We start from the raw sequence: 15,430 nt of genomic DNA on the forward strand, positions 1-15,430 counted from the left end.
GTGGGACAGGAAACTCCCAGCTGATGGGAACAAACTTTCTGGCTGAGTGCAGAGGCCAGGACAAAGCTGAGTGGTTTCCCTGGTGTCCCCCAGGCCTTGCTGGCCCCAGGGGCTGATGGCATTTGTGCTCCCTCAGGTTCATGTCCCCACAGCAACAGCATGGGGGTGCTGGCCCTGCTGTGTGCAATGCAAACAGGGGCTGCTGAGCCAGTGCTGCCGTGTCTGTGCCTGCAAGGATGGGGCACCTGTGTGAGCTGGGGGAGAGGCCAGGGCTGCAGAGGGGGGATGTTGTTGGCAGCTGCATGAGAACGCTCTGGGACGCTGCCCTGGGCTGTGCAGTGCACTGGGGATGGATCTGCCCCTGCTCTGCTGCTCCTTCCCGTCTGGCCCAGGGCCCTTGCAGAGCCCCAGCCATGCTGTTTGCCCCCAGCCTGCCCACGGCCAGCCTGGGGCTGCTCACGGGGCTTTTCTGTGCTGAGCATTGGCCTGGCCGTGTTCTTGAGAGAGCCTGGGCAAGGAGCCTGGAGCCCCCAGGGCCTGGCCTGAGGCGGCAGCGCTGCCCCAGCAGTGCCCATGGCCTGTCCCTGCTGCAGCCCCGGCACTGCCACCCCCAGGGCTGTGCCCGGCCCCGAGAGCACTCAGGCCCTGCAGCAACACCAGGGCCACCAGGGCAGCGGGGCAGGGCCACGGCAGCAGCACTGGCAACACCAAGTGCTGCTGCTGCTGCTGGGCACAGCTGCTGGGCCAGCACTGATCTGCCCCAGCTCTGCACACAGACATTGCTGCTGCAGCTCCAGAGAAGGGAACAAAAGGGGGATATCCAGGGAAAATATTGCTGGACTGTGTCAGTGAGGAGCTATGCTCTTGATAGCTTCAAATGAAATAAAGGATTTATTTCATTTGAAGCTATCAAGAGCATAGCTCCTCACTGACACAGTCTGTGGGTCATAGTGAAGGTATGGAGAAACAAAATGAGATATGGCAGATTTGATGGGTTTAGTTTAAGGACAATATTAAAAAAGGAAAACAATTAAAAAGAAGCTCCAAAATGAAACCAACAAGAAGTACCAAAGACAACTTTTATTACAAATTATTTTCTGAAACTGCCCAGCAGTTTAATGTTTCCTAAATTGTCCAGTCATCAGTCTCCACCCTGCAGCCTTGAGCTCCTGGTTCCTCAGGCTGTAGATGAGGGGGTTCAGGGCTGGAGGCACCACCGAGTACAGAACTGACACTGCCAGATCCAGGGATGGGGAGGAGATGGAGGGGGGCTTCAGGTAGGCAAAAAAGCCAGTGCTGAGGAACAGTGAGACCACGGCCAGGTGAGGGAGGCAGGTGGAAAAGGCTTTGTGCCGTCCCTGCTCAGAGGGGATCCTCAGCACGGCCCTGAAGATCTGCACATAGGAGAAAACCATGAACGCAAAACAACCAAAGGCTAAGGATGCACCAAGCACAATGAGCCCAAGTTCCCTGAGGTAGGAGTGTGAGCAGGAGAGCTTGAGGATCTGGGGGATTTCACAGAAGAACTGGCCCAGGGCATTGCCTTTGCACAGGGGCAGAGAAAATGTATTGGCTGTGTTCAGCAGAGCATAGAGAAAGGCACTGGCCCAGGCAGCTGCTGCCATGTGGGCACAAGCTCTGCTGCCCAGGAGGGTCCCGTAGTGCAGGGGTTTGCAGATGGACACGTAGCGGTCGTAGCACATCACGGTCAGGAGGAAAAACTCTGCTGAAATAAAGAAGATAAAGAAAAACAGCTGTGCAGCACATGCTGAGTAGGAGATGGTGCTGGTGTCCCAGAGGGAATTGTGCATGGCTTTGGGGACAGTGGTGCAGATGGAGCCCAGGTCGCTGAGGGCCAGGTTGAGCAGGAAGAAGAACATGGGCGTGTGCAGGTGGTGGCCGCAGGCTACGGCGCTGATGATGAGGTCGTTGCCCAGGAGGGCAGCCAGGGAGATGCCCAGCAAGAGGCAGAAGTGCAGGAGCTGCAGCTGCCGCGTGTCTGCCAATGCCAGCAGGAGGAAGTGCCTGATGGAGCTGCTGTTGAACATTTGCTGTCTCCGGACATTGGAACCTTTTGAAGAAGCAATCACAGTGATAATTGAGGGGAGATTTCTCACAGAAAAGTCAAAGCCCTTTCTCACAGACCCTTTCCTGCCACTGAACACCTCCCCCTATGTCTAGGGGACCTTCCTTCACCTTTGTTGCTGGAGCCCTGATTGCTGCAGGCCAATGTTGTGTCAGGAGCTGGACCTTGGCCTACAGGACACCTGGGAGTCAGCCCTGACCCCCAGTCAGTGCAGGGGAACAGTGAGGCAGGGGCAGTCTGGGTTTCTGAACTTGGACAAAAAATCTTCCAGTAAGGCTGAAGAGTTGCCTGGGTGAAGGGATGGGGATAAGAGAAGGCAGAATGAGAGATTCTGCTGCACCTGAGGAGAAAAGAGAGTCCAGAGAGTCAGGAGGATTCTCTGAGGCTTAATGCAGACTGAGGGGAGCTGCTCTGTCCCTCTCTCCTGTTCCAGCTGCCCTGGACTTGCACCTTTCTGAAATCCACTCCCGTGTTGCCCTGGACAGCCAGGAGACACTGCTGAGAGCAGAGGGATCCCTGCACACAAAGTGGCTCCTGCCTTTCCCAGAGTCAGGAGAGTGGGCTCATTGCCAGCCTCCCAGGCTGCCCTGCCCAGAGCTCCCCGGGCACAGGGAGCTGGGACACCCCATTGCTGTGCTCAGCCTGCACAGGAGGAGCCCAAGGGCTGGGCCTGGCCCTGCAGCTGGAACTGCCATTGCAGAGAGCCCCTCAGCAATGCCAGCAGCACCTGGGCAAGGCAAGGGGAGAGAGAGCCAGGCCTGAGGAAAAGCCTTTCCCTGCCCAGCCCTGCCCAGCCCCTGCCAGGCAGCAGCAGGGCAGGACAGTGGCCCTCAGGCCCTGGTCAGCAGGGCATGAATGGGCACATGGCCGGAGAGATGCCCTTCATCTCTGCCGGCCCAGGAGGGACTGAGGGCCCCGAGCCCCCGGGCTGAGGGCTGTGCTGGCTGCGAGAGGACACGAGAGCTGTGCTGCTCAGGGCAGTGTCTGCCCTGCAGGGCAGGCCTGGCAGGTGCCACATCTGCCCTGCAGCAGGGCTGCCCTCAGCACTGCCTCCCTCCCTCCCTGCCCACGGCTCTGCTGCTGGAGCTGTCCCAGCCCCAACTGCTCCTGTGGCCCCGGGCTCCTTCCCTGCCAGAGCCCAGCCCAGCCCCTGGGCCAGCCCTGCCCTGCAGCTGCTCGGCCCTGCAGGGATTAAAGAACAGCTCCCCCAGCCTGGGCACCATGGAAAGGTAATGCTGCATGGATCTGGAGGCTGGGCAGCTGCAGACACTTGCTGAGGTGCCCAGGAATCCTCAGGGTGATGGATTAAGAGTCTCAGCCCCTGCTCTGCCCTGCACAGCTGAGTTTCCATTGCCACCAAGCTGAGCCAGGGAAAAGTGGGAGCACAGATTCAGGAAAGCAGAGACCCAAGCAGGAAACTCCTGCCCTGAATGAGCTCACGACAAGTCCCCTCAGAAGGGGAGCCCTGCTCTGCAGCACATCCTCCTCCTCCTCCTGCTCCTCCTGTGCCACAGAGAAACTGGGAGAGTCCTCCTGACACATCCCCCAGGCTCTGGGGTGTGCTGGCTTCAGGAGATCCCTCCAGGAGCACAGGGGACATTGCCCTGCACCCACACACTCACCATGCACAGGGCTGTGAAGATCTTTCCCCAGGTGAAGTCTCAGCTCAATGTCTTCCCAATCCTGATTGCCTTCAGCCTGTCTCTGCCTGGCTCCTGTCCCCTCAGTGCCTGCAGGCAGAGCCCTCAGCCCTGCTGGGCTGGGAGAGGAGCTGGCCCTGGGAAGAGCTGTTCCTTTAAAGCTCAGCAGCACAGACACAGCACAAGGACTTTAATGAGCCTCTTGGGGATTTGGTGTTGTTTACATCAGACTCAGTCCCTGAGAGAGTCTTCAAAAAACTTCTCAAGAACTCAAAGTAAAATTAAAATTCTGAAGTTTCTTGAAGTTTTAATGGGTCCCACTGAGGGACACGACTGGGAAAGTGTCCCCAGGTTCCAGTTAGAGCAGAATCCTGGAGGCAGTGATGACAGCTGGGGACAAACAAGGCCAAGGTGTCTCTGGTGCTGAGCAAAGCTGGATGTGTTTGAGGAATGCCAAGGGCCAAGGCCTGAGCCCCAGGGCCTGGCCAGGCAGATGCTGTCCCTCCCTCCTTGCTCAGGGCTCTTGCCGGGATGGGCACTGGCATGTGGGGATGTGCAATGCCAAGGGCAGGAGCATGGGGCGGCCCCTGCCAGGCTGCTGAGCAGGGACAAGGAGGCCATGAGGCCCCAGGCCTGCAAGGGTCACTTGTCTCCTGCTCCTGCTCAGGCCCAGGCCCAGCAGCCATGGCCAACGTGCTGCCCAAGTTGGCTCTGGCAGGGCTGTCTTGCAGCTGATGCCCATGCCTGTGCCCTGTGCAGCCCAGGCTGTCCTACGGTGTCCCTGCCCTGCGCCTCTGTCCCTGCAGGCTCTGGGAACAGGTCCCCCTGTATTTTTTTGGACACACACCTTGGCAGATTGGAATGTTGTCCACATGGATGGCTACAGAACACCAAAACATACATTCTCATCCCTTTTTTCTGAAAATATAGGATCATAAGTCCCTATACTATCCTTTGGTGGTTTTCATTATAATGAAACTGACCTTTCTGAATAGAAGGGTGTCCTTCTTATTGTGTAATATCTAATACAAAGGTAAAAATAATTTGGAATCATTTTAGGCATTGGAAATCCTGACCATAGCACTCCAGGAAGGGGCCAAGTTAGAATCCATGCGTTTTTCAATACAACTATTGTTCTGGAAGCTTTAAACATAACTGAAGTGGACAACTGGGAAGTGACTTTGTCCTGCAGCCTTATGTTGCTTCTTTTTTAACAAATTTGTGTGTAAAATTAATACTAATCTGATGTCACTTGTATTTTTAGAGGAAAAAAGGGGTGATTAAGGGTAACTAAGGCCTATCCGTCAGACATTCTATAAATCTTTAGATTACTGAGCCCCAAAGGATAAGTTATCGTGGTATACCTTGATAAAGGGTACCTTAGCAACACCATATGGACCACCCCACAGCTGGCCTTTGGACACTCAATTTTTCAGCTACCTCATACAGACATGTTCATACACACAGACAAGAGTGCAAAAAGGTTTCTCATCTGACTCCACCAGATCCCACTGTCTCTGCAGAGCAGTCAGAAAATACACATTGAGTCTAATGAGGAAACAGAGTACTATGGAACAGTGCAGGCTTGGCCTTGCAAGCACACTGATCAGCATTTGTCAGCATCTTTCAGCATGACTGACCCCATTCATTGTATTCTTCCTCTGTTTTCCTATGTCTATTTCTGTCCGAACCACCTTGATCCCTCCCTTTTCCTTCTTTGGTTCTTCCCCTAACATTCCATATTAAGTCTAGTGAAATTCAAAAATGCTGCTTCCTTGCACCCCAATATTAACGCTGTAACACTAGGCAGTAATACCAGCCATTCTGCAAAGCCATCTGGAGAGCCACTCTGCTGACTCATGGTGATAAGTTTTCTTCCCAGACCATGAGGCTGAGGTGTTCCTGGAACATCTGGGAATGTTTTTATTTATTTATTTATAAATGTGTTTTTAAATTTAATGTATTTTATTTATTTATTTAGCATCTTTTACCATCGTCCACATGTTCCATATGATATACCATGTCCCCTGCTACAGAAGACTCCAGTATCACTGCTCTTACTGTCAAAATGAAGATAATAGAGAATAAGCTTTTGTCCTTCATTGGAACCAAACTAATGACAGAGGTCTGATGTGAATATCTCCTGATCACCTTATGTTGCAGTGATTGACAGGGGTGTTGGCCAACTAAATATCCCCAAGGCTGCAGCCATCTTTTGGCAATGTGGAACAGGTCTTGGACCACATAAGCCATGTTGTAAAACTCATCCCCTGGCTGCCCCACCTGGCTGGGCCCTTCCTTTGCTGACAGCTCTGCCTCCTGCCTGCCTCTGCCTGCCCACACAAAGCCTTGGGCTGACCCAGACTCCTTCTGGGGATGTGTTGCACTACAGCCCTGCCGTGGGAGGGAAATTCCTGTCTCCTTGTGTCCAGTCTGCACCTTCCCAGCTGCCATTTTCATTAATTCTTTCTTTTTCTGTATTTTTTCTATTATGTCAAAAGGATCCACCATCTCTGAAACCACCCTTCAATCCCTCCCAGGCCTCTCCTCTGCTCTCCTCAGTCTCCATCCCACTGAGCACAGAGCTCCTCTGTCCCTGTACAGTGCTCATGTGCTTGAGGCCATGGGTGACTGGACAAGGAGGACGGTTCTTTTCTACAGGAAGGAAACCACAGAGCCCCAGGGTTTTGAAGGCACAGCAGAGGCAGTCACCAGAGGCCAAGGCAAGCCAGACCTGTCTGTCCTTGCAGCTTTTGTCTGAAAGTAACCCTTGGATATTTGTGGAGTTTTGGAGGTGGAATTGCATTTCAGCCATGAGTTCCTGGACCAGAATGACAGTTCTTCTCCACAGGAAGGAAAGGGCAGAGCCCCAGTGTTGCAAAGGCTGATTAGAGGCAGCTCCAAGGAGGCCAAGGCCAGCCAGACCTGTTGGTCTTGGCAGTGTTTGTCTGGGAGCTATCCTTGGATATACGGAATTTTGGAGGCGGATTCCCAATTTTGGTTATGGACACCTGCATTGAAAGATGTTCTTTTCCATGAAAAGAAAAGTACACCCACCCTCCCCCCCATTGTTTTGAAGACAGATGAGAGGTGGCCCCCAACATGCCAAGGCAATCCAGAGCTTTCTGTTCTGGCAGGTATCATATGGGATAATCTGTAGATTTAATCAGATATGGAGGTAGAATCCCAGTTTCAGCCATGAACCCCTGGAGGAAAAAAGAGAGTTCTTACCCAGAGGAAGAAAAGCACACAACTCCAGGGCTAGATGAGAAGCAACCCTCAACATGCCAAGGTCAGCTGGACCAGCCAGGCCAAGCCAACCAGAACTGTTCCATGTTCTTGGATCCCTGGAGCCCTGCAGCATCACGATGTTCTCTTGGTGTCATGAGGCTCCGTAGTATCACAAGAGATCTTTGTTTCCATAAGGCCCAGCAATACCACAATGGTCTCCTTGGCTCTGCAGCGGCACAATGGCGCCTTGCTTCCATGAGGTCTTGCAGTGTCAAAGTGGTTCCCTTGGTTCCATGGAAATGCACAATGGCACAATGGACCCTTGGTTCTATTGGGCTCCCCAGGATCACAATGGACCCTTGGTTCCACAAAGCCTGGCTGTGTCACACTGGCCCCTTGCTTCCATGGGGGACCTATAGTGTCACAATGGCCCCTTGGTGCCATGGGGACTCAGGGTGCCAGAATGTTCTCATTGCTTTCTCAAGTCCCTGCAGTGTCACAAAGAGCTCCTTGGTTCCACAAGGCCCTGCAGAGCCCCTTGATTCAACGAGTCTCAAAGTGCCATAATGGTTTCCAGGATTCCATGAGGCCCTGCAGTGTCACAAGGGCTCCTTGGTTCCATGAGGCCCTGAAGTACGGAATGGCCTCTTGATTCCATTGGGCTCCTCACTGTCACATCAGTTCTCAGTTCCATGCAGCCCTGTAGTGTCACAATGGTCTCCTTGGTTCCCCAGAATCAAAATGTCCCCGTGGTCTCATGGAGCCCCACTACGATCCCCTTGATTCCATGAGGCCCTGCTGCGCTACAATGAGCCCTTGGTTAAATGAGGCCTTGCAGTGTCACAATGGCCCCTTGGTTCCAGTGGGTCCTGAAGTGTCCTAATGGTCTCCATGGCTCCATGAGGCCCTGGAATATCAAGATGGACTTTTGGTTCCATAAGGTTCCATATGCAAATAACAGTCTCCTTGTCTCCAGAGTGTCATAACGAATCCTTTGTTCCATGAGGTACCTGGCCTCTCACAGCCTCTCAGAGACCATTTACCCCTTAGGGTCCCCAACAACCCCTCATGGCCTCTAATGACCCCTCATGAGCCCCAACAGCCCTTCACAGCCCCTCAGAGCTCCTCATGGCCTCTCATGACCCCTCACAATACATCACAGTTTACAGCCCCTCATGGCCCCTCATTGCCCCTAATGGCACCTCACAGCCCCAGGCCTGGGTCTCCTCCCAAAAGAGGAGGGGTCGGGCCCTGCTTGTTCTCCATTTATTTCGGTCCCTTCACAGCCACGAGTGCAGAAAGGCTGAAATGGAGCCTTTCCCCAGCGTATCCCTCGGGCTTAACTGCGGGCTGAAGCTCTGTGCTGGCGCTGGCCCCAGCGCCACCATCCCTGCAGCCGCCAGGCCTTTGCTGTCCCCCCGTGTCCGTTCCCTGTCCCCGAGTCCCGCCCGGCTCTGGCAGCAGCAGCAGCCGCAGCGCAGGGGGTGCCGGCCCGGCCCAGCCGGGGCTCCCAGCCAGGAGCAGCAGCAGCGCCGGCCCCTTCCCACCTGCTCCTGCCTCAGCTCCCAAGGGCTTTTTCCAGCTCAATTCTGGACTAGAGCAGCAATCACCCACACACAGCCCTGACTCCTCAGGGCCCGCCTGTGCTGCCCTGAGCCAGCCCTCAGACAAAGAAAGGATCGGGTTCCAGCACTGTTTTCAGCACTGTTTTACTCACCCTGAGCTGACAGCAGGATGCTGCTGTTGCCTTTGCCTTGGGAATTGGAGAACCTGGCTGCTCTTGCTCCTCTTCTGCTTGCCAGTTGAAATTTATCTGTAAAACTGCAATTGCCCTTTTTGATCAGCGCTACCCAGAGTGCTTTCGTGACAGTGAATTTAGGAATCCTTAAAATCAGAGGGGTTTGAGAAAGCTGCAAAAGACAGCCCTCAGAGACAGCAGAACTGGGATTAGAGCTAAGGGGTAGCCATAAGATTTGTCAGCAGAAAAGTTATATTAGAAGTAGAAAGTAAGGACAAATAGAACAATGGTTTTTGTATTAACGCTTGGTAGAATAACTCCCTAAGCTACACAAAAGTATATCTAATGAGATATTAGGAAGTTCTAAGCTTGAGCTCTGTGCATTGTGTTTTAAGGCTTACAAGCAGATACTGTATTCAAAATAAGCAAGCATTGTTTTAACCAAAGGTACCTGTGCTTATAGTGGTTGGAGAGAACTACCGTCAATATGCTTTTGCTTTGTGGGATTAGTAAAAACTTTTAAAGTAAGTTGTAACATTGAGTTCTTTGTCTGCTGCTGAGGACACGAGCTGCTGGCATCATCCCATTGTCATAACCATGTAATGAGACTGATGCTGGAAAATGAACAGCTCGAGACACGTTCCTCAGCAGTCCTGTCCTGTTGGTGATTTGTACATAGCCCCCGGCCGGCAATAGGTGAACTCAGGCTTTTGGTCACAGGCATCATGATTAGCAGATCTTGAAATGCTCTCAAGTCCCTAAGCACTAAAGTCACACAGGCCACATATGCAGTGCTCAAACATAGCCCAGCTGCTCCTGCTGCTGCTGAAATAGAATCAACTGACAGAGGCCATCACAGAAATTGCCTCTCAAGTATTAAATCAAATGAAAAAATCCGCCAGGAGAAAGAGAAACCAGAACTTCTCGGCTCACTTCATTGCTTCTTCCGAGCAGCAGCAGCAAATGGAGATGCCCAGAGGTATTTCCAGCTGCTGCTGGTCCCAGCTGGAGCCCAGCCTGCTGCCCAGGCCCAGCGGGAAGCTGAGCCCAGCCCGGGCAGCTCCCGCAGTGTCGGGAGCTCAGCGCACGCAGGGCCAGGCCCAGAGCCCCGGGCACGGCCGCCCATTGCGGGGCAGCGGCGCAGACGGAATGTCCTGCGGCCCAAACCTCCTGCTCCTGCCACACAGCGCCAGCGCTCTCCCCCTCCTCCTCCTCTCCCAGCACGGCACAAATTCCAGCTCGGTGGAGGCTGCCCCAGAGAGGGCTCAGGCTCCTGCCTCAGCCTCAGTGTCCCTGCAGAGGAACAGGGCATCTTTCAGGCACTTCCACAACTCAGGGTTCCCATTTCATGGGGAAACTGGGATGAAAATGGCCTTGTTAGGAAGGACAAAAGTGGAGGGAACAGATTGGAAATTATTAGGAAAAATGATCCTTTGTACAGGCAAAGCTCCCTAAGTCATTCCCTGCATTTCTCCTTTTCACATTCTTTCATCATCTCCTGAGACGTCCAGCTTGTTCTGGTGCCTTTCATGAACTGATTGTGCTCTTGATTTATATCAATGCATGAGATGTAGAAGCATCTGAACTGAACACTGAAACAAACTCCCTCTGTCAGCCCATTTTCATCTTCTACATCACTTTCAAGATGTCCATGGGGATGTTGGAATGATTATCACACAGCTCTCCATTTCTGGCTGCAGGCTCTGGAGATTCTTTCTCTGCATTCAGTCAGGCTTGCATTCCCTAACAATTTCTGGGAGCCCGTCATGTTTTCTTAGGGTAGAACAGTAACAATGAAAACCTCACCAATGGCACAAGTGGCCAGCCCACAAGGAAAAGAAAGAACAAGCTGTACTGTTCTTAAAACATTTGTCCTGCTTTGCTGCAAGAGTCGTGCTGCTCGCACGGTGTGGAAAGCCAAGAGAAGCTGCAGCTGGCGGCACATCTTGTGACAGAAGCTGCACCTTGTTCTCCAGGAAAGGTTCTTGGAAAGAGCAAACAGGACTGTGGACAAGATTCTGGAAGAACTAAAAGAGCTTTTAGGAAATGAAATGAAAACAGAAAGAAACAAACCAAGATGTTTTACTGTATTTATTTTTATCCTCTCCATTTCCATGTTGCACTAAGTCTCCATCCCATTAATTCCAAATGGATCTCACCTCTAAGATCCATGACTTGGCATGTTTAAGACACTGTCAAATACCATGAGCTATACACAGTTTGCCTTCCCGTTTGTTTGTTTTTTTTTTTTTTTTTTGGAAAGCACTGCTGGAGAGATAAGTGCAGTGCTTGGTTTAAGTACAAATTCTGCATTCAGGGAATGCGCTCCGATAGTGTTTGATCCTCAGCAGGGACAATGCACAGCAGCAACTGAGGGGATTCCTGTGCCACTGTGCAGGAGTCCAGACTCTGGATCTTGGCTGAACAGGGCAAAGTTCCCGTGTTTGGACAGGCTCAGGGGCTGCCCCTGGGGAGCGCGGGGCTCGGAGCGGGGGCGAGCGGGCAGTGGACAAACGGATACGGGGACAAACGGCCCCAGAGCTTCAGTTGCAGTGGCAGCAGCGAAAGCAGTGGCAGCAGCGAAAGCAGCGAAAGAAGCGACTTTGTCAACTCCCTCTCGCTTCTCCTCTCCCTCTCCGACAATCCAGCATCCTGTCCCGCTCTCCCTTTCCCGGTGTCCCTTCCTCTCCCAGTCTCTCTCTCCCAATACCCAGCCGGGCCATGCCCCCGGCCCGCCCCCGGCCCCAGGCGGGGCTGCCCCGTGCCCGGCCCCGGGCGTCCCGCCGCAGTCTCGCCTCCGGCCGGCTCTGGCCGTGCTGGCGGTGGCGCTGCTGGGCGGGCATCAGTGCCTGGGGCTGGGGCGGCATCACCTCCCTTTGGCTCCACCTGGCCCGAGCCCGGCCCCGGCCCCGGCTCCTCCCGGGGCCCGCGGGGGACACAGGCGGCGCGGCCGCTCCAGTTGCCTCCGCTGCGGCTCGCCCAGCCCGAGCTCCGCCGCTCGGCAGCGCGGCCGCCGGTCCCGAGCCGCCGCTGTCCCGTTCACAGGAGCAAACGCCTGGGCATGGCCGGCCCGGGGTGCTTGAGGGGCTCTCGGGGGCCCTTGCTGGCCCCGGGCCGAGCGCTGACAGCCGCGTCCCGCCCGCAGAGAAGGCGCAGCAGGGCCTGAAGGAGCAGGACAGGCTGGGCTCGCTGCTGGGGCGCAGCGGCTTCGGCAGCGTCTTCGCGGCCACGCGGCTCTCGGACGGCGCCCCGGTGAGCGGCGGGGCCGGCGGCGGCCGCAGGAGGAGGGGGCGGACGAGGAGGAGGCCGGAGGATGGGTCTGGGCAGGGCGGGCGGCGAGCTGAGCCCGCTGCTGCCCTTGGCTTGCAGGTGGCCATCAAAAGGGTGCCACGGAAGCGCGTCCGGCACTGGGGCGAGCTGGTGAGTGAGCGGGGCCAGCGGCAGCAGCCGGGCCGTGCCGGGCAGGGATGAGCCGAGGCCCGGCAGCGTGGAAGCCGCCAGGACGCCCCGAGGGAGAGCGGGCGTGGGGCCAGCGCAGGGTGCAGAGCATCCCAGACTGGCTGAGGGCTCCCCGAGCCCCGGCACGGCATCAGCCCCACTGACGGCATCGTGCTCCTCCTGCAGCCCGACGGCACCAGCGCACCCCTGGAGATCGTGCTGCTGGCCAAGGTGTCCACTGGCTTCCCTGGTGTGGTCCAGCTGCTGGAGTGCCTTGAGCTCCTCAATGACATCTTGATGGTGCTGGAGCACCCGGAGTGGTGTCAGGACCTGCAGCATTTCATTGGGGCACGGGGGTTCCTGCCCGAGGAGGTGGCGCAGGAGCTGTTCCTCCAGGTGCTGGATGGCGTGCGGCACTGCACCAGCTGCGGGGTCCTGCACAGAGACATCAAACCAGAGAACATCCTGCTTGACCTGCACACCGGGCAGGCCAAATTGATTGACTTTGGCTGTGGCACCTGCCTGCAAGAGACAGCCTACACTCACTTTGCAGGTGAGCCCACGCAGGGGTGTGCTCCTGGTCCGAGTGTCTCAAGGCCCAACATCTCACAGCCCAAGCTGGGTGTGGCAGCAGGGATTCTCCCTTTTGCTGCCCTTCATGGCACTGAGTCTTCAGCTGAGTTGCTTTTGAGCAGGGCTGAGTGGGGAGCCAGCTTCCAGCCCTGCTGGCAGCTTTTGCCCACCACTCTGCCCAGGACTGGGCCTGGGGCTGGGGCAGCCAGCCCAACAAAAACACCCGTGGGTGGGGGTAGCAGAGAGGAGGGGCAGAACCTGAGCCCCAGCCGGTTTGGTGTGCAGGTGAGAAAGGGCTTGGACTGCTCCACTCACCTGGTTTGCTTTGGATTCATAATGTTTTTGGGGCAATGAAGGCAGGGAGGATGAGGGCATTGTTATAAATGGTGTTCAATTTGTGTTGCATTGGGGCTGGGTTGGGAATTGTTGTTTTGGGGTGAGTTGTTGGGTGTTTGTTGTGGGTCCTGGGGAGGGGAGGTCCAGGGTTTGGTGGGGGCGGTAGTCGAAGGGGGGTGGGAGGTTATTGGACAGGGGACTTGACCAATCATTCAATGCCTTGAGAAAATTATTGGTCCAGAATGAATATTGATAAGGATCAATGGAGAGCACCGGAAAATGACCAATCAACGTGCGGATCCAAACCCCACCAATCCTGGACCCGAGAGGGGTTATAAAATGAGGGTTTGGTTGGGTTGGGGTTCTTCTCCTTCTGAGGGATGTACTATATGGGGGGGAACCCAGCGTGTTTGGGACATGTTGTTGTCTTTGGGCTGTTGGGTGGGAGTTTGGGCTTATCTCAAACTCCCTGTCCTCTGTAGTTTGTTTTAATAAACGAGAGCCTCTTTTCTTCTCAAAATTTGGCTTTGTTCGAATTCATAACAGCATGGTTTTTCACCAGCACTGAGTGGGTTCTTCCTTGTTATGGTTCGGCCTTGCCAGGGTTTCCATTGCCCTCTTCCAACACCAGTGGCTTCTTTCCCAACCCCAAGTCTGTACACAAGTCCCAGGTGCTGGTGAGAGGGCAGTGGTCACCCCCTGTGCCACTGGGGCAGCCCCCGCACGCCCAGGGATGCTGGGGCCAGGCTCTGGGAGCAGCAGCATCCCCCTGATGAACTCCATCTGTATTCCATAGGAACAGGGTCATACAGCCCCCCGGAATGGAGCCACTTTGGCTGGGACTATGGCAAGCCAGCTACCATCTGGTCCCTGGGCATCCTGCTGCAGCAGATGGTCTGCAGGGAGCACCCTTTCAGGAGGGGCCAGAACATCAGCTGGGACCATCAGCTCTCGCTGCCACAAGGGCTCTCTCCAGGTGGATCCTCATCTCTGGCCATGGGGGGAATCCCAGTGCTGGGAGACAGCAGTGGGCTCGTGGGCATCCCGCTCTGGCAGCTGCTGAGGAGGTGGCACATGTCCTGCTCTCCTGCTCTCCTCCAAAACAGGGAACTGATGGGAAAGCTTAGGCCCAGCTCTGAGCACATCCAGCAAGGCCTGGGCACGGGAATAGTGGGGCAAAGCCAACAGGAGCCTTCTCCAACTGCCCGGGGTTTCTGGTTTCTGTGCCCAGAGTGCCAAGATCTGATCAGGCGGTGTTTATCCATGCTGGACTTGGAAAGGCCCTCATTAGAAGAGCTGCTCTGTCATCCTGGGATGCAGGATATTCATCTGCCCTAGAAGAAGGGAGAGAGCCACAGGCACACTTTGATGCAGGCCCTAGTAAGTTACAGCCCCACACATGCCTTGACAATCAGAAGCAAAGGATTCCAGACTTTTTGTCTGTCCTGTGTCACTGCCCAGGGCTCATCAGATGGGAACACGCAGCCCTTGTGCTGGAGCTGAGCTGCTCTGCCCAGCACTGGTGGCTGCCATCTGAGCTGCTTTTGCTTGTCCTGGTTCCCTGACAGCTGGGGCCCTGGGCAGAACCCTGAGAGCCTGGTCTCAGCCCAGGGAAGGAGAAGGAGCCCCTGGAGAAGCTGTACCAGGTGGGGCTGCTGCTGCTGGAGACAGCGAGGATGACATCAAGGATGACAACCTCTTCCTGGACCTGCCCACTGGCCAGCTGAAGATGCTGGACTTTGATTGTGGCATCTTCTCCAAAGCCAGGCTCCACAGGGAATTTGCAGATGAGTCCAGACGCAGGGGGATGCTCCCAGATTTGGGCATTGCACAGCCTGGCCAGGAACCAAAGATTCCCCCTTTGCTGGGGCGGGTGCAGCTGATCCTTCAGCCGCTGCCCAGCTGCTTTTGGCAGGGCTGGGGCAAGGGCTGGGGTGGGTACAAAATGGGAGTGGGCTCCTGGCCCTGCCAACAGCCCCCAGCAGCCACCGTGGCCCGGGCTGGGGCTGGGGCTGGGGCAGCCAGCCCGACACAAACAAAGCCCCATGGTGGGAGCAGAGGTGGGACTCCAGAAGCTGTTCAGGGGCTGCTTTGCTGTGCAGGCAAGGAAGGGCTGGGCTGCTCCACTGCCCTTGTTTGCTTTGGGGTCACCGTTATTGTGGGGGGCAGTGCAGGGGGAAGGGAGAAAGCCTGGGCTTCCCTCACCCGTGGGTGGGTTTTTCCCTGGCATGCAGGGGTTGGGCCTTCCTCAAGCCCCTGGCAGAGATAAGATTTTTGACCTTGTTTCTTGTTTCCCCTTTTGTCTGTAATCTATTTTCAATAATTTGTTGTTTATTTTTCTAGAGGAAGCGTTCCAGGTGGGCTCCAGTCTGGATGGGGAAGTGCTTG

General features: G+C 55.2%; 2 protein-coding genes across 2 annotated transcripts; one reads left to right on the forward strand and one right to left on the reverse strand.

The window, feature by feature from the left end:
• Positions 1–1,115: 1,115 nt before the first annotated feature.
• Positions 1,116–1,703, reverse strand: LOC143696322 (olfactory receptor 14J1-like). Its single transcript, XM_077192446.1, has one exon. The coding sequence runs from the start codon at positions 1,701–1,703 to the stop codon at positions 1,116–1,118; it is 588 nt and encodes a 195-aa protein (XP_077048561.1).
• Positions 1,704–3,307: 1,604 nt separating this feature from the next.
• Positions 3,308–14,380, forward strand: LOC129131875 (serine/threonine-protein kinase pim-1-like). Its single transcript, XM_077192447.1, has 6 exons — positions 3,308–3,315; positions 11,389–11,947; positions 12,065–12,115; positions 12,320–12,686; positions 13,839–14,018; positions 14,274–14,380. The coding sequence occupies exons 1-6, from the start codon at positions 3,308–3,310 to the stop codon at positions 14,378–14,380; spliced, it is 1,272 nt and encodes a 423-aa protein (XP_077048562.1).
• Positions 14,381–15,430: the final 1,050 nt, after the last annotated feature.

Source organism: Agelaius phoeniceus, chromosome 33 (assembly GCF_051311805.1).
Source record: "Agelaius phoeniceus isolate bAgePho1 chromosome 33, bAgePho1.hap1, whole genome shotgun sequence".
NCBI classification, from domain to species: Eukaryota; Metazoa; Chordata; class Aves; order Passeriformes; family Icteridae; genus Agelaius; species Agelaius phoeniceus.